The 19421-nt window shown below is 32.7% G+C and overlaps 1 protein-coding gene across 3 annotated transcripts; it reads right to left on the bottom strand.

Annotated features, from left to right (window-relative positions):
- Positions 1-3659: 3659 nt before the first annotated feature.
- LOC145327672 (frizzled-5-like) lies at positions 3660-19355 on the bottom strand. Of its 3 annotated transcripts, none has more exons than XR_013882215.1 (20): positions 19108-19355; positions 18307-18405; positions 17338-17412; positions 16761-16849; positions 16492-16549; positions 15511-15616; positions 15147-15203; positions 13739-13832; positions 13331-13426; positions 12656-12748; positions 11846-11939; positions 10947-11037; positions 10543-10659; positions 9354-9495; positions 8596-8663; positions 7788-7957; positions 6600-6650; positions 5400-5481; positions 4255-4551; positions 3660-4080 (listed from the first exon to the last, which is right to left on the bottom strand). XR_013882215.1 is itself a non-coding variant. In XM_080171231.1 (20 exons), the coding sequence occupies exons 1-19, from the start codon at positions 19240-19242 to the stop codon at positions 4313-4315; spliced, it is 1956 nt and encodes a 651-aa protein (XP_080027357.1). In that variant the 5' UTR covers positions 19243-19341; the 3' UTR covers positions 3660-4080; positions 4274-4312. The 3 variants fall into 3 exon arrangements, 1 of the variants encoding a protein (XP_080027357.1); XR_013882214.1 differs by having other exon boundaries at positions 4259-4551; positions 19108-19341; XM_080171231.1 differs by having other exon boundaries at positions 4274-4551; positions 19108-19341.
- Between the last annotated feature and the right edge of the window lie 66 nt (positions 19356-19421).

Below are 19421 nucleotides of genomic sequence, written 5' to 3'. Positions count from 1 at the left end.
ACTAGGCCTTGGGAAGGTTTATAGCTATTTTGAAGGAGTGTACAACCACCCTTCCAAGACTAAAATAACCTTCAAAATTGTTTTTTCTTTTTCTTTTTAAAATTGAAATCAAAAGGGAGGTGGGAGTCGAACTTTCCCAACCTTCAAGTTCCCCCCTAGAGGCCTCTATGCGTGTAGATGCTTCCATTACAAATAAAAACATATACCAGGCCCTACTAAAGAAAAGTCTCGCTGTTCAATTAAAAAAGAAACACATGTGACAAATTATCCAGGATATAAAGGGATTATACAATGGACGATAAAATGATATACATCCCCAATGATGATAAGCAAAATTACTCCCTCTGAAAATAGATAGTTTGGACACCAGTCATTTGGATCCAACAAATTAAAATTCAAAAATAGTATCAAAACTTTTGAGTTAATGTCCCCTCCCTTCCTGCAAATCATGAACATTAGACCTTTTACTTAAAATACCCTTTTTCGAATTTCATTCTTCTGCTAACCTAAAAAGTTACTTTAGGGGCCTAGAAATACAAGTACAAAATTTCAGCTCTTTATCTCTAATGGCGACCTAGCGCCAGGCATGTAAAATATCAACAGATAACGGTAGCACGGCGGTTTTAATAATATCTTAGTAATGAGCAGGTTTTAAACTATTCTGCATATTTCAATTTAAACACATAAGGCCAAAGATATTATATCCCAAAAATCGTTTGTCAAAGTCTACTCTACACCTAGCGCCAGTCAGTTTTCTAAAATCATGCATTTTATACCTGTGAAAAAAGAAATCGCCAGCGCTAGGTGCAGAGTAGACTTTAACAAAAGATTTTTGGGATATCATATCTTTGGCCTTATGTGTTTAAGTTGAAATATGCAGAACACCTAAATTCATCTTCCAAGCCATTCTCTAAGCATTTTAAATTTTTTTTGTGTAATAACGGGATTTCAAAACTGCCCTCTGAAAAGGCCTAAAAAATATCTTTTTTTGTCACTTTTTTAACTGTTTATAGTTACAGCTTGTTAAGTTACAATTATTCTAGACTTGAACGCAACATAGATAGGTAACGTATTATCTATTTTAAAAAACCAAACATTTAAAGTGCCACTAGAGGTCTTTAGGGGCGGATCCGCTAGTAAAAAAAAAAAGTACCGAAAGATTTCCTGAGCTGGATCTTTAAATCATTTTCGTGGTGAATCAAATCGGGGTGCGCCAAATTCGGCGCACCCCGATCTAAATCACCATTAAAATGATTTAAAGATCCAGCTCTGTAAAACATCCATTTAGTAAAGTTTTTTGATGATTTCTCTAAAAACATTTGGTGTAACTTTATCTCCACTCCTCCCCCTTATTTTCAAAATTAATCAAATCCACCAAACAGCAGGATATTTTCGGCAAATTAGCGGCTTGCTTGCAGCTACCTAGCCCTCTGTCTAAAGGTGTTTTATTTTAATCTATTAAACGAAAACATTAATAACATAATTAATATATTATTCAGATATTCATGGATATTGCAACAGAAGAAAAATATTTCCTTCAGACTAAAACTTTTGGTGTTCTTATTGAATTTTGATTTGTTGATTTCAAACTGGTAATAATAAAATATTTCAACCAATTATTTTAATCTACAATAGGTTTTGTTTATCATCATTGGGGATGTATAAAAATTGTCTTATCCCTTAAGATCCCTGATAGGAATGGAACAATAGAACAAAAGTTTTGTGACGTAAAACCTTTAAATAGAATTATATTTACGTATTAACTGTTTAAAACGGAGCTCCTAGAGAAACTAATCGGAGAATTAAGCAGCTTATACCAACAATGAAATTAATTCGGGGGGAAATCACGAAACCTATACGTGTTTTTCAGCTGTCGTTGGGGGGCAACACATCGTAAAATTGATGACCTCTCCATTTGCCCCCCAAATATTATTTTATATTTAATTCGCTTGTTGGTTACACCTTATACCTGGGAATTAAGGGACACTAGACCCTAAATAATACTGGTACCCAAAGTTTTAAGAGCATGCTCTTTCAAACATTTGCTTTAAAACTTTGGGTACTTTTATTAAACCTTGACTGGTTGGATCAACTCAGTAATGTTTAAACTTTTCAACTATTACTTTATTTTAAAAAGTAGAAATTTTGTTTATATTCATTTGGGAAGTACATTAATTCATCGTCCTTTATCTCATCCATTAAGATCCCTGGAAACATATCTAATTATAATAAACAAAATTACCTCTTCTGTAGATTTTATTTGGTGGTTGAAACGTTGGACATTCAACTCAATGAACCAAATAAATCAAAATTCATAAGGTCCACTAAGTTGTTAACGAATATTCAATAAGAAAACATTATTATAGAACTTGCTTTTTTGCTCTTGGATTCATGCGTCTTTGTTTATTATATTTTTATTTCTTTTCATAAAAAAAACATCTATATCAAGTGTTAAAGTACTAAGTAATAAAATTATATTTATTTTTAAGTGCAGCTTTGCTACAAAATGATGCCTTTTGTCAGTTGGTACAATTGATAAATAAGTACTTGGATGTTGTACCAGATTTTCCTGACAAAATTATACTCCAATCTGGCTAAAATAACGATACCCCCCCCTCTAACCCCTTTCATCCCAAATACCCCTCCAACTAGGTAGAAGAGCGAACTAATAAAGGAGGTTCATAGTAGCTTTCAGCAACCTAAACTGACGACAAATTTTACCCTGTTAATATATTCATTATTGAAATAGCTGTTTAATTAATATAGCTATGCTTTATTGGATATTGTCATCCATTTTGTATTTAAAATTCTTTTCATACTAAAACAAACATATTTCTTTTATAACATAAAAAACAGATTTGTTGACTTAAATGATCATTTTTTTACGTACTATAAAAAATAGTAACATTGAATTGTTATAAATTTCGATTAATTTCTACTGGATCAAACCAGTTCTTAGCCATATTCAGTTAATTATTTATTAATTGAAGGAAATCAATATTCTATAGTAGGGATATTTAATTACGGCTAGAATAGTTTCTATAGAACTCTCCAAATATAGGTTCAACATTAAGATAAAAAAAAGTATAATGGGCATGGGATATATGTAACTCTGCCCATAGGGCGGGGACCTATAACGATTTTGTAAAGCGTTGGAAAACAAACTCAACCGTCCCTACAAAAGATAAAACGTGGATGGTGTTCTATCTGTATGCCTAACCCATGCAAAACGTCGTAACCTGGCTGGACCTAAATTAATTTACAAGTTTCCAATTCAATATTCGTGGATAATTGTCTGTAATAAAAGCTATACAGTATTTTCACGTATTCATTCGAATCCGGTGGATAGGAACCGGTCCTCATCCATACGAAAAAAAACTATGTCTAGCATCGTATTATATTCAGCTTTCTACGAATATAAAATGTACAATCATAAGATTAAAACCAATTTTTTTTAACCCCGAGGTGCGGAAAGCTGTTTGTAATACGATGCGAGAAATAACTTTTTTCACCATTTCTGATCCAGCGGATATTAATCGATTTTAAAACCATACTGGTATATACTTCTTTTATCAATGCCGTCTGTATTGGGAAAAAAATATAAATTTAAAAATGTATGTCTTTTTTGAAGATTTAACAAATAAAATGTATTAATTAAATTTCACAATTTAAAGTTATTTATTTATTTACATTTTTACAAAAATATGTATAAAATTTATCACAATAACAATTATAAATTAACAAAAACATTTATTTAAAGTTAGCTGTAGGTCTACAGGGATAATACAATGGATAATAATTAATATTCATCTCATTTTTTGAATTACAAAATTATTCTCTATGTAGATAAAAATTGATGCTGCCAAAGTTTTAGGCAAAGCAAATCATCAAACGATAGCGTGAGTATAAAACTTTGGGTACCAGTATAATTTTTAGTCCAATGTTCCATCCCTCCTTGGTAAGCATATGAAGTTCTAAGTTCAAGTATAATATCTGTATTATGGATGTACATCAATTTGTCGTCTGTTGTCTGATCCCTTCAGATTTATAGATATAAGGTAAAGATATTTAATCGTCCATCTAAAAAGAGACCAGTAGGTTGTGGGTAAATTCCGTGAGTTTTAAGGCCTAAAAACAGAAGTAGAACGATAATATTCACTAAATATGTGTATTTCTTATTGAAAAGAACTATAGACAAAATAAAAAACAAATTAAAAAGTTAAACAAAGTAAAAGTAATTAAAGTTAGCGCAACCTACTGCTCTCTTTGTTACAAAATTCCAAAAATGTTCGAAAAACAATGAAAAAATATTCTAAATATAATGATTTCTAGGAATGGTAGAATAATGGTTATCCATGGCATGATTCTCTTGTGCTGGTGCCCCTAGCACCCTGGGTAATGGCAAAGGAGGCGGGTTTGATTTGGCGGCACCCCGCCTATTTGTATTTGCATTGGTTACAACCCCCGGCTTGTTGAAAGCTCTGAAGGCGCATAAAGGTTTGAGTAATGACGCCCAAGCGTCTATTGTTTTTCCGGACCAAATCCAAAAACCTAAAATAAAATTTTATTAATTAACTAGCGTTTGCGCCCCTGTTCAAGGAATCTAACAATCATAAAAACATTTAAGAGAAGTTTCATCATATTAAAATCATGATTTATATCAACTAATTTGTGCATGTTTGACTTCAACAAAGCAATAATATACATTTAATAAAAATAACCATGCATTTTGCGGATTCAATAATTACTCTAAAATGAACCAATCGAGACAGCTCAAAATGGCACCAAAAAATGACGTCATACGATAAAATAACCAATGAGAGGCGAGTATATATTTTACCATTGGTCAATTACAATGTATACTGGCCTCTCATTGGACAACCTTATTGTATGAAGTCATTTTTTGGGTGCCATTTTGCTCTGTCTCGAACCAATCATATGTCTTCTCTGTCAAAAGACATCCAATTATAAGCTAGCATTTTGACACATAGACTATTAGTTTATGTTTAACCCGCGACCGTGGCTCAACACGAGCGCATCCGCTCGTCACCGGTTAAATAGGTTCAAATCTCGGGCAGACACTGCGTCATAACTAAAGAAGATAAAAATGGTTTCTACTGCTGCTATGTCAGGTGTGCGATATAAATAGTAAGAGTAGGGGTAATGCCTTTGCTAACTCACTACCATGCACAGTTAGAACTTCTCAGAGAAGGTCGTGCAATTAAACGGGTTGGTTGTCTGATCGATGTTACTTAACCTAATATCCTTGGTGTTAGAGTATGGCATCCCATTACAACTGGATGATGCTATGGATTCTCTAAATGATCACTTAAAATCGAAGGAGAATCCCGCCCTTTCAAGGTAATCATGGTATAATTCAGAAAAAAAAACGTACTAACCTGATGTTATACCCACAGCCAGCTGCATGAAATATTTGACCATAAAAATAGAAAAATCAGGATACGCACTTTCCTCTTCTCTCTAAAATAAATTTATATTTTATAAATAAGTAATGACTATTTAAATTTCTTTTAATTTTGGCGATTTGACAAAGCCCAAAGTGACTAAACAATCAGCCGTATGACGTCATAAAAATGAGGGATATGAGAGGAGAAGTGGGAAAGAAAACCCCTAAAAAAGAGTTAGATAATCCCTCATTTTTATGACGTCATATAGCTGATTTTTGAGTCACTTTGGGCTTTGTCGGAAATCATTAATAAAGATATAAATTCAATGCCGAAATGCATGTTTTATACATAATTATGACCCTCTAGTAATGGGAATAGTCTATACCTGACACATGCCACATAGAGGTGTCTCCTCCCACTGACCCATATTCAAATATAAAACTATACCTGACACATGACACATAGAGGTGTCTCCTCCAACTGACCCATATTCAAATATAAAACTATACCTGACACATGCCACATAGAGATGTCTCCTCCCACTTACCCATATCCAAATGTAAAACTATACCTGACACATGCCACATAGAGGTGTCTCCTCCCACTGACCCATATTCAAAAATAAAACTATACCTGACACATGCCACATAGAGATGTCTTCTCCCACTTACCCATATTCAAATATAAAACTATACCTGACACATGCCACATAGAGGTGTCTCCTCCCACTTACCCATATTCAAACATAAAACTATACCTGACACATGCCACATAGAGGTGTCTCCTCCCACTGACCCATATTCAAATATAAAACTATACCTGACACATGCCACATAGAGGTGTCTCCTCCCACTGACCCATATTCAAATATAAAACTATACCTGACACATGCCACATAGAGATGTCTCCTCCCACTTACCCATATCCAAATGTAAAACTATACCTGACACATGCCACATAGAGGTGTCTCCTCCCACTGACCCATATTCAAAAATAAAACTATACCTGACACGTGCCACATAGAGATGTCTTCTCCCACTTACCCATATTCAAATATAAAACTATACCTGACACATGCCACATAGAGGTGTCTCCTCCCACTTACCCATATTCAAACATAAAACAATACCTGACACATGCCACATAGAGGTGTCTCCTCCCACTTAGCCATATTCAAAAATAAAACTATACCTGACACATGCCACATAGAGATGTCTCCTCCCACTTACCCATATTCAAATACTAAAATTAAAAATAACAAGATTAGTCTTCATTATAGCTTACGCTTTAGTATAAAAAAAACGAAGATTAAATTTTACTAAAGTAGTTTAATAAAATATAGTAAATAAGAGTTTTTAGAGAAGATTCAGGGGATTTTCAGCTTTTCAGCCAGCAAATGAAAGACAATGTTTACAAATTATAGGTATCACAGTATAATTTACAGTCCAATGCCATATCTCTCCCAGGTTTTATTTCTCTTTATTTTAGGCACCTAAAAATTAGGTTTGAACCGGATATCCGGCAATATGATCTTTTATTTTATATACTACAAAACCCCCTACTTTTGAATTTTAAATGGCTGTAATTTTCTTATTTTTGAAGCTTGGTATGAAAATACTTATTTATATAAAAAAATTTATATTAAAAATCTCAAATTATGATTTTTGGCGGCGGCAGCTGTTCTTAGCAGCTGCCAGCCGTCTTCGAGGGCAGTCAGCAGGTAAACAATAGGCAATTTTTATTAAAAAACTTTTTTGCTACTTCAATATCTGGTTATCCGGATATCCGGCATTATAAATCAGCCGTATATTCGGTTTCCGCTATCTGGCACAAAATCAATCTTATGTAGGGGATCCTATGCAACTGATACATCAAAATACTCAGGAAGAGGGAGACTGTTAAAATTACACTGGTACCCAAAGTTGTGTAAACACATTCGCAAATTTGTTGGCTTTGTTTTACAGATTATATTATTTACCTCATAAAGGCTATTGGTACAAAATACAATTTACTAACAATTATTAGTTAAAAAGTATGTACCAACTAATCACTATTTGATAAAATTGCCATATAGCTTTTAAGCCAGAATTGAAAGAAATGTTTATAAATTTTCGGATACCAGTGTAATTTACAGTCCTATATCCGGTCCTACGACAAACGCAGGAGTCCCAAACGTCGGAGTGGACAAACGCAGGAGTGGACACTTAACCTAACCTAACCTATGTTAAACCATATTTTAGGTCTTTAACCTAACCTAACCTGTATAGAAATAATTACATAAATTAATATTCTAACACTCCTTCGTTTGTCCACTCCGACGTTTGGGACTCCTGCGTTTGTCCTAGAACCCAATATCCCCTCCCTCCTTCTGGTTCTTACCTCATAAAGATAGCAGGCTATAAGTGCTGTTATTGGTACAAAATACAATGTACTAAAAATTGATATTTTAATCATCAGTTTGTCCAACTTTCTTGTGTTCATAGTCTGCTCCTTTATCATCTGACGAAACTTTATCAAGCTTACGAAGCCAGTTGCCATAAAGGATAAACCTAAAACAAAAGAACATTTATATTAAAATTATAGATTTATTATTACTTAGATGTTACACTAAAATAGCTAAAATAACAATGTCTCACATCGAGCCACACTACGTTGTCCACCCCTCTACTGATGGATGTATGAACTGACTAATACATGACTTCCATGTTAGCATACTTAAAGACAATTTCTCCCCTTTCATAATATCCATGTATGTAAATTTGTAATATCTATGTAAAATCAAATCTATTACATATTATATTGACGGACAGACATTTTATAGTTATAGAGAGGCTACTTAAAAAGAAGCGACATAATAGATAAAGAATTTGAGAAACAAATAATTATGAACAGACAAATTACTATGAATTTTATAATAGCTACGATGTTGTCAGTAAAAACAAGGAGGACAACATCCGTAATAAGTGAAACATAGATTTAAAAAAAAACTATTTAGAAAGGTCAAATAAGTGGTTGTAATATAAATCTTTACTAAAAATTCAGCTTTACAGATAATCAAGATTCCTTTAATAAAATGAAATGACTTTCTTAGCGTTGCTGACGGATGGCATAGGTCATAAAAATCAATTTATATCAATTTTCCCCTAGCCATACAGACAAACGGACAAATTTGCGTATAAAAACTTACCAAGTAGGTGATAAAGAATAAGAGGAGTTATAACAAATCCTATTAACATGCTGGTATCTCTAGTTCCTAGAATATTTCATATTAAAAACTTTTGTAGATTTTTTTTGACAAATATAAAAGATGCTTTCCCTAGATGTTCGTATCCCTCCTTACATAATTTTACATTTTATCATATAGGGAAGTTTATTTTACCATGTGAAGGTCGTAATCCTGACGGGGGTTCCAGGACAAACGCAGGAGTCAAAAACGTCGGAGTAGATAACGCAGGAGCGTTCAAATATTAATTTAAGTAAGCATTTTTATAAATATACAGGTTAGCTTCGGTTAAGGTATTAATATTCAAATAAGCCCCTCAAAAACCCAAACTATGGTTTAAAATAGGTTAGGTTAGGTTAAGTGTCCACTCCTGTGTTTGTCCACTCCGACGTTTGAGACTCCTGCGTTTGTCCAAGGACCCTAACGGGCCTGAACCTGCATTGCCTTAACCCTGCTGGCTACCTAGTACACAAATATAACCTAACCCCCCCACCATTTTTTATCAAAATAAGAGGACACTGTGCTTTCTTTTTAATTTTCCCAGTGAAATGATTTAGAATTACTTTCATTCGTTAATTTAACAATCTTTGGACATTTCTTGATTGGTTGATACGAACTGGGTGTATCAAACTTTTCTACCAATAACATCAATTTAACGTCCATTGTCTCAACCATTAAGATCAATAAATTTTAAAAAAATAAAAGTTTTTGATAATATTCCTGTATAACAGATGCCCACCACATTATCTCCCTGGACTCCCGCCAGGATCAGGATGGCTCCAGCTTTCAGGGTTGGCAGGCCCCAGCTTATCAGATGGAACCATGGCGCATAGCTGACCAAACTTTCTTCAGCCCATTTTAATACTAAAAACAAAAACAATTATTATTATTTGAATGGGGAATTTTAAAAATCCTAGGGCCACCGTAGGGCACTATTATAGACTTACCAGTAGTAAGGAACCAAGTAAGTGTAAAAAAAGCCACCAGAGGTCACTAGTATAAAGTTACCAGTAATAAAGAACCAAGTTAGTGTAACAAAAGCCATTAGAGGGCACTAGTATAAACTTACCAGTAGTAAAGAACCAAGTTAGTGTAATTATAAGCCACCAGAGGGCACTAATATAAACTAACCAGTAGTAAGGAACCAAGTTAGTGTAAGAATAAGCCAAGTAAGTGTAAAAAAGCCACCAGAGGACACTAGTATAAAGTTACCAGTAGTAAAGAACCAAGTAAGTGTAAAAAAAAGCCGCCAGAGGTCACTAGTATAAAGTTACCAGTAATAAAGAACCAAGTTAGTGTAACAAAAGCCATTAGAGGGCACTAGTATAAACTAACCAGTAGTAAGGAACCAAGTTAGTGTAAGAATAAGCCAAGTAAGTGTAAAAAAGCCACCAGAGGACACTAGTATAAAGTTACCAGTAGTAAAGAACCAAGTTAGTGTAAGAATAAGCCACCAGAGGTTACTAGTATAAAGTTACCAGTAGTAAAGAACCAAGTTAGTGTAAGAATAAGCCACCAGAGGTCACTAGTATAAACTTACCAGTAATAAGGAACCAAGTTAGTGTAATAATAAGCTACCATAGGGCACTAGCATTAACTTACCAGTAGTAAGAAACCAAGTTAGTGTAATAATAAGCCACCAGAGGGCACTAGTATAAACTCACTAGTAGTAAAGAACCAAGTTAGTGTAAGAATAAGCCACCAGAGGTCACTAGTATAAACTTACCAGAAGTAAGGAACCAAATTAGTGTAAGAATAAGCCACCATAAGTCACTAGTATAAACTTTCAAGTAGTAAGGAACCAAGTTGTGTGAGAATAAGCCACCAGAGGGCATTAGTATTAAATTACCAGTAGTAAGAAACCAAGTTAGTATAAGAATGATCCACTAGAGGGCACTAGTATAAACTTACCAGTAGTAAGGAACCAAGTTAGTGTAAGAATGAGCCACCAGAGAGCACTGGCCATTGTAAACAGGTACACAAGTATAAACACCAGGGTACACATCAAATCTCCTTCATCTAAGATTCCTAAGATATATTAGTTCAAAGATTAATCAATAGATGTCTATATAGATTTTATAAATTTAGTGGAACTGAATAAATATTGATAAACTAAAAAAACTTTGCAGTATAAAATATTTTGATATTATGAAATACACACGGAAAGTTATAGGGTAGCAATTCTATACTCTTAAGTATTTTATTGCATTTAGACCAGGGATAACTTTGTTTATCATGATTGGGGGTTACTTTCAATTGATTATTCATAGTCATATCTCTTAACATCATAAATATTAACATGTATGTAAAAATACCTGAATTAACTGCAGGTAAAAGATCTCTGGAATGGTACAGATTTGTTGGACTTGGAACCTTACTAGGATCTTGTAGGGTGCAGGACAACTCCTAGATTTACACACTTTTAATTTTATTACCAATGCAATGATAAAATCATTGAATTTTTATTAGCTACATAAAATACAAAATTTTTTATAAAGCTAAGTAAAAAAAAGAACACTTTTTGATCTGAATATTTAATTAAGATCAATTTATAAATTAATCAATTTATCAAACAATCTATCAATCCATCAATTAATTTATCAATCAATCTATCAATCTATCAATAAATTAATCAAATAATTTATCAATCAATCAATTAATTTATCAATCAATCAATTAATCTATCAATCAATCAATTAATCTATCAATCAATTAATTAATTTATCAATCAATCTATTATTCAATCTATTAATCAACCTTTCAATCTATCTATCAATCAATTAATTAATTTATCAATCAATCTATTAATCAATCTATTAATCAACCTTTCAATCTATCAATCTATCAATCAATCTATCAATCTATCAATCAATCTATCAATCAATTTGTCAATCAATCTATCAATCAATCTATCAATCAATCAATCAATCTATCAATCAATCTATAAATCAATCTATAAATCAATCTATCAATCAATCTATCAATCAATCTATCAATCAATCTATCAATCAATCTATCAATCAATCAATTAATCAATTAATTTATCAATCAATCAATTAATTTATCAATCAATCAATTAATTTATCAATCAATCAATTAATCTGTCAATCAATAAATTAATTTATCAATCAATCTATTATTCAATCTATCAATCAATCTATCAATCAATCTATCAATCAATCAATCAAACAATCTATCAATCAATGAATCTAACCTGATGTCCCAGACTAATTCTGAAGAGAAAGCCCATACTGATCATGAAGTAGCATAGAGAGAGATACATTATTGATCTTTCTGGATAATTATTCCTAAAAATAAAAGCTAGATTAGGTTCTACGAAAACATGTCCTAGGTACTATTATGCACAAACATACATATTTCATTACATTTATGGTTATATTAAAATATTGAAATCGATGAAATCCAAAATTTGTACAAAAGGTAGCCATTAGTATAAGTTGAGTTGTTTAGGTTTATTTCAATCTTCTTTAACCTCCTTTAATTATACCACAAACTACAGAAGAAATTGTGTGTATTTTTTTGGGCAATTGATGTTTTGGAGTCGAATTGGAAAGAGAGGAATCGGAACACATAATGAGGAACAACAAGCCGCTCTATAGCACTGACTGTACACCCATTACATTACATGAGGTCCTTAAGCAATTAAATTTTCCTATACGATACGATACTTATATATCTTTTTCAAAAAGGCATAAAAGTATAACATACCAACACATATGTTTCAAATATAATAACTTTTTTCTAATATGGCTCATAAACCGATTAGTATCTGTTGGATTAGAACCGGTTCTCAGCCATATGGAAAAATCATCTACAGCATCGTATTAAAAACAATTACGAATAATCAATAAATATCATATAATTTATACCAGTTACGTTTCAATTTTATATCCGCGGAAAGATGTCTATAATACGCTGCGATAAATAACTATTACAGATATACACTGCTCTTGATTTAGCAGCGTTTGAAACCAATAGGACAAGCAACTCATAAATCAATTACCTAAGTGGGTCTAGAAGGAAAGTTGCAAATGTAAGAGCAGTGGACACACAACAGACCAATGACCAAACTGTTAACCATAGCTCTGTAAATTCTCTGTAAGAAAAAAAAAATATTAAAATAACTTATGAAAGAAGAAAAATATAAGTTTGCATAAAAAGTATGATTTTGTATAAAAATGCATACATAATCATATGCTTGACTAACATACACTAGACAGAAAAAACTTTTTAAAGGCCATAAAAATGACAAAGTATTTATGTAAAATCATTTTTAATTGGTGGAAAAAGTAGATACTATTTATATACCTCTTTGAATTAAGCAAGAAGAACAAGCATTAAATAAATATATGTTGAATAATAAAATAAACAATCTAGAAACATTTGTAAAATTCACGAAATCTTATAAGTATGGATATATTATTTATTGGATCTTACAACAGATTTTTCAATCTAATATTGTGAAACTTGCAGCGGGCTAAAATAATGATTCCCCAATCCACTCCCTTTACCCCATCCCCTCCCCTACTACTGGATGAAAGAACTGACCAATAAACGAGTTTTATATTGGCAAGCTAAATTGACAACAATTTTCTTCTGTAATAATATCCACTTAAATTTTACATCCATTCGTATAAGCTAGTATTCATTAAAACTGCCCCACTAAAACAAAGGTTACCTGTCACTTTGTGTAAAGAATGGCGCAAAGCAGGGGGCGGCACAATCAGGCTGACCTGCCCAGCTAACACTGGCATTATACAACATATCTCCAGTCCTAGAAAAAAAAATTAAACTAAATTCCAAAATTAAATTCCCTTGACCTATAAGAAGCGGTTCAGCGGTTAGCGAGATCTTTAACTAGAGATAAATAGACAGACAGACATGTTTATTTTCCATTTACCTGAGTGGAACAACAGGACTGGTGGTTGTGGAGCATCCAGGACAGGTACACTGGCTCTGTCCACCCACAGAGAGTGAAGATAAATATAATTACCTGAGTGGAACTACAGGACTGGTGGTTGTGGAGCATCCAGGACAGGTACACTGGCTCTGTCCACCCACAGAGAGTGAAGATAAATATAATTACCTGAGTGGAACTACAGGACTGGTGGTTGTGGAGCATCCAGGACAGGTACACTGGCTCTGTCCACCCACAGGTAGTGAAGATAAATCTCCCAAACCTGATGACATGGTTATATTAATATTATAAAGTGACCTAGTAGACAAAGAATGTACGCTAGTTATAAAAGTTCAAAGGCAAATGACCTTAATACTGTTTGTAATAGAAGAATTTTTAAAAACTTGAGGTTGACCCTATTTCTGACCATACGAGCTGTAAAAAATATGGATACTTTTAACAGTTATAAATCTATCTCAACCATAACATTTATAAATTAGTAACTACTGCTGCTTCATAACGAAATATATTTCAAAGAAAAAAATCTTCATTGTCAATCGCATCTGTAATAGAAAACAACAACATAAATAAATGAAAAAAAGCATTAAGAATTATACAAAAATAGTCAAAATGTTAAAATATATCATAAAAAAATAAAATTTTAAATTCACAGCTACTGTTTAGATCTTTACTTGAACATAACCAAACAACAAATAAAGGAGAAGCGGTCAAACTGGCTGTGTAATGAGAGAGAAAAAGGGAAGGGTATATAGTTTGAAAAAATATTTTTTTAAAACAATTGCAACTGCATTTTGAATCAAGTTCTACGATTTAACAATGGTTCAAATTTTCTAATATAAAATTTTTCTCGTGCTAATCTTATCCAAGGATTATTACTTTTAAGTTGCTCAAAAGGAACAAATTGTAAATGGCAAGGGTTGTGGCCATTTTGTGAAAAATGTTGTCCTACAGTTTTTACAGAATTTGGTTCAATTGAATTTCTGCGTTCTCTGAATCTATCCACTGCTTTACGTCCTGTTTGTCCATTAATTGTGGATGAGATTTACATGTTCCATTATCTTTAGTACAAGTTATACAATATATAATATTTTCTGAATTACAAGTCAAATTAGATAAAATAGGAATAGTTTCTTTTGTTACAGAAGATACAATGTTGTTAACAAATTTAGGTGAAAATTTACATAACATACAATCATTACCACAATGTTTAAAACCTATCTTATTTCTGGAAGGTCTTTTTGGAACTAAACTTTTTGGCAACTTTGCTCTTATGAGAAATTCTCTTAAATTTGGATAGTTATTATTCCTCAATTTTAAAAGAAAAAGCAGTAGTTGAATATAGGCAGAGGCAATAAACGATAATTTGATGAACCTTCTCAATAACACTAAACAAAATTACCCCTTCTTTAGATTAAAACAGTTGTTGGAAAATTTGTTCTAGTGCAACCCAATCAATTAAGACTTTACATTAGTCCTTAAAAGACAACTAATAGCGGGGCAGAACTCAGCTTTTGGGTCAAATTTACAGTCCAATATCCCCTTCCTCACCACCGGACATTAAATAATTAAACCATACCTGTAGTAGCAACATTAAATGGTGGACTGTTGGGCAACAATATTCTTGCGTCTTCTCCTGGGGGTCAAAGATTATATTATTTTTGACATATTCCTTATAATAAAGTAACAGGATATTTGTCAGTATGCCTGTCTGTATGTACCAAAGGATCTCGCTAACTGCTGAACCCATCGGGTTCTCCTTAACAGGGTAGCTTCTTATGGGTTTCGGGAAGGTTTATAACTATTTTTTCCAAGAGAAATTTTAAAAAATCGAAGCTACTTTGTATTATAGATTGAATTCAAAATAAGATGGGAGGGGGGATTTAATGCTAGACAAGGCTCTTTGAGGGAAACCGCTATAATTTTGGTAAGTTAATCTTTGCCTAAGGTAGAGGGAAGAAGTTCGTCCATAGTTGGCCTCCAAATATGTTCCCTGTGCTTAATTGTGGTTAGGTCCGTGCTATCCTTTCGGGGCTTCGGATCTTGGGCCTAAATAATGATAAACTATAGGTTTTGTTAGTCCAGAGGGGCCGAAGGCACGGGCCAATAAAACAGGAATTTATTTATATGATACATGATTTATTATGTATGGCTCAGAACAGATTTCTTTCCATCAGAAATAAATCGGATAGTAAGATAAATTGTTAGATAGATATCTGGGCAATGGCATCCCCATAAAGTTAATTTCCATTATACTCTGGCAATAGATAGCTAGATAATTAGATACCAAGATGGATAATTAACTAGATTTCAAGATAGAAAAACAGCTAGATAGATAAATAGCTAGATAGCAAGACATATAGATAGATAAATAGATCCTGGGCATCCATACACAGTTCTTTTCCACCATATTCTGGCAATAGATTGATAGATAATTAAATAGCAAGATGGATAATTAACTAGATTTCAAGATAGATAAATAGATAGATAGATACTGGGCATCCATACATAGTTCTTTCTCGCCATAATCTGGCTGAAGATAGATAGATAACAAGATAGCAAGAAACATAGATAGATATCGAAGGATCCATAAAAAGTTGATTTCCAGAATACTCTGTCAAAAGTTAGTTATCTATGTAAATAGCAAGACAGGTGGATTAAACGCTGGATAGATAGCTAGACGGGTAGATATAATACTGGATAGATAGCTAGACGGGAAGATATAATGCTGGATAGATAGCTAGACGGGTAGATAGAATACTGAATAGATAGCTAGACGGATAGATAGCAAGACAGATAGATACATAGTTCTTTTCCACCATATTCTGGCAATAGAGAGATAATTAGATAGCAAGATAGATATTTAACCAGATTTCAAGTTAAGATAGATAACTAGATAGTAAGACAGAAAGATAGATAGATACCTGGGCATCCATACATAGTTCTTTTCCCCCATATTCTGGCAATAGATTACAGGACATTCTGAAAATAAAAACATATCATTTTATCACTTAAACGACTTAGGCAGTATCTTTGAAAGTTTTTTTCGACCAATGATTTCAATCTGCTGAAAGTGTAATTTGGTTTATTATCAACATTGTCTTATTCCTTATTACCATACTGAATATTTTATTCAAGTCCATCTAAGCTTAAAGTTATTAGCAATACTACTCTACAATGAATAACTGTTTACCTGCTTGGCCAATCAAATCCGTACTTCTGCATGACGGGTAGACACCCTCGTTTGGCGCGTTCGCAGACTGACCGACATGCTGGCAGCGGCTACAATTATTAAAGTATAATAATATAGATAGTTAATTCGTCCCTTAAGATAATGCTAAAAATTGAACCGGTGAGGTTTTACTTTCCAGGGGTTATCTAATGGTCTTTTGGTGGTTTTAAGCTATTTTCTATATAAAAAAATTGGCACCCTTCTTTAAAAAATAAAATTAATGTAAGTACCTAGTAGTTTCAGAAAATACTGTTACTTCTTTGTTCAATATGAACCAACTAACATGTCTGATTATAGAGTAGCTGCGCTACTTTAAACCTTACCTGGATGGTAGGAGTACTAGTTCCCAAAGTTTTGAACATGTTTTTCAATTCAATAGTTTAAAAACTTTGGGTAATTTTATTAAATATTGATTTGGTAAGTCACCTCAACCTAATTTTATTCTTCATAAGGAATAATTTGTTTATCGTAAATGGGAGATTTTTATGAATTTAAGAACAATTGTCGCTTTTTTTAAATATTCCTGTAAAACCCTCACCTGGGAATATGAGTCCATACAAATGGGTGTGTACATAGAACATAGGAAGAATCTTATGTCTTCAGAACATTCAATCTAAAACAATAATAATATACATCAATTGCAAGAAAAGCAATGTTTGGCTAAAATTCAATGTTATACATCAAGTAAGTGATATACAAAAGCAATGAAACGCCACCTAAATAAATCAAAGTAAGAGCGAGTTATTATTCGTGTTGTTCCTTAACCATGCAGGGCTACATAAAGCCCAAAATAACGCTTCAAAAGTCTAGTTCACAAAAGACATAGGTCGACCTGTGGAAATTTTAGGTCAACCTAAAGAAGCTTTGGGTTGACCAATTTTAAAAGGTATTTGTTAATTGTACTTGTTTAAGTTGACATACAAAATAAATCGGTCGGCCTTTAAAAGTTGTTTGTGAACTGGGCAAAACTCTTTGGTATTATTCTCTTAGAAATTTTTTTTTCAATCAAATCCTATATACCTAGTTAACAACAAAAAATACTTTTATATTTATAAAATCTTTTAATAGAAATTCTTAAACACAATATTATCCTTCTAGGATGTTTTTAAATGTACTAGATGTGTCTTACTGGATATCTAAATAGTTCCTTCATGTTGTAATCCTCATAATAAAGTAACAGGATGTGTGTTTGTGTGTCTGTACCGAAGGATCTCGCTAACAGCTGAATCAATCGAGTTCTACTTTACAGGGTAGCTTCTCATAGGTCTCGGGAAGGTTTATAACTATTTTTAGGGAGGGTAAAAAACCTCCCAGAGAAATTGACAAAAATAAAAAAACGCCGCCCTGCGAACATTTTTGCAATTAGCTAAAAACATAACTAACGCCATCTATTGGCGAAAAAATATTTTTGGTAAATAGTTGATTTTAAAATATATTGAAAAGAAGCAATTTTAAGTAACCTGCTAGTTTTATAATATACTACAAAGCTTCAATATACTTTTTCTACCTTGACTAGTGGCCAGAACTGGTGAACTTCAAGACCTGCCTCCTCTTGGGTTGCATGATTTAACTGGTTTGGCATCCGCGTCTGGTTGTAACCAATGTTCTAAATAAGAAACATAGTTTTAAGAAAGGAGGAGACATGATAAGTTCATTCGTTTGCTTAAACATTAGAGTAACACACTAGAGGGAGAAAGGGTTAAATAACTGTATCTCCCCATCGCAACAGTCTTGTGCAACCTTTCTATTGGGTCATTGAAAATCAACCAATGGTTACGCTTATATTAACACAGACAAGTAACAGAAAATAATTTAAAAGCAGACAAAAGATATCTTTGAAAAGGGAAGAGGGGTAGTTGTCTATAGATCTGTTGCTTAATCACTGCAAGATCTTTCATTAAATCTTAATTGGTTGGTACAAAATAACAGCGTCCAAACTTAACAACAAATGATTTTTAATCAAAGGGGGTATTTTTGTTTATCTTAATAGGAATGTATATAAATTTATCCTTGGTTGTCTTATCCCTGAAATTAGTGTAGCTATTTATAAACTAATTTGGCATAGGCTAGGATACTTTAAACGAAAATACCAATCTTTACAGGTTTTAGGCCTTTTGTCGATATGATCCCGAAAAAAAAACAGCAAAACTAAAGCAATAGATAATCAATTTGGTTTAGATTGAACCTTCTCAAACTTGCATTAATCATTAAAAGCAATCTGCTAGAATACGAAAAAGGTCACCACCACTTAGGTCAATGTTGTACAATTACATCTATACTAAAACATTTATAATGAAAACTTAAATACCTGACACATTGGTATAGTAATATCTTCACAAACTTGCGCGGATTTTTTGCCATCCTCTAAATTTTTAACACCCAAAACTGTTTTAAAAATTAATAATAATAATAACACTTTTAATATGTCTTTTTTTACTTCCATATTAGATTTTTTTCACTATTAAAACAAATATTTTAGTTAACTTTATTTATTTATTGTTTCACTTTATGGATTTAAAAATGTCACTCTTTTCTCTCCTCTATTCAACTGAAGAGAACTACTACAAAGAAACTCCCCTCCCCTTTTCTGATAGCCTTCCCCCTGTCCCCTTTTTCATTGTC

This window comes from Acartia tonsa, chromosome 9 (genome assembly GCF_053477335.1).
Source record: "Acartia tonsa isolate MP-2025a chromosome 9, ASM5347733v1, whole genome shotgun sequence".
Classification (NCBI taxonomy): domain Eukaryota; kingdom Metazoa; phylum Arthropoda; class Copepoda; order Calanoida; family Acartiidae; genus Acartia; species Acartia tonsa.
Note: the sequence above shows the minus strand (reverse complement) of the source record. Positions and strands in the feature narration are given on the sequence as shown.

Excerpts from the sequence above, each read along its gene's own strand:
- LOC145327672 (XM_080171231.1), bottom strand. The coding sequence starts at position 19,242 with ATGGAAGTAAAAAAAGACATATTAAAAGTGTTATTATTATTATTAATT. Across the intron at positions 15,617-16,491 it reads AACTATGTATGGATGCCCAG|GCCCAAGATCCGAAGCCCCG; the intron begins GTATCTATCTAT and ends ATCATTATTTAG. Across the intron at positions 9,496-10,542 it reads AACTTGGTTCCTTACTACTG|TATTAAAATGGGCTGAAGAA; the intron begins GTAAGTTTATAC and ends TTTTGTTTTTAG.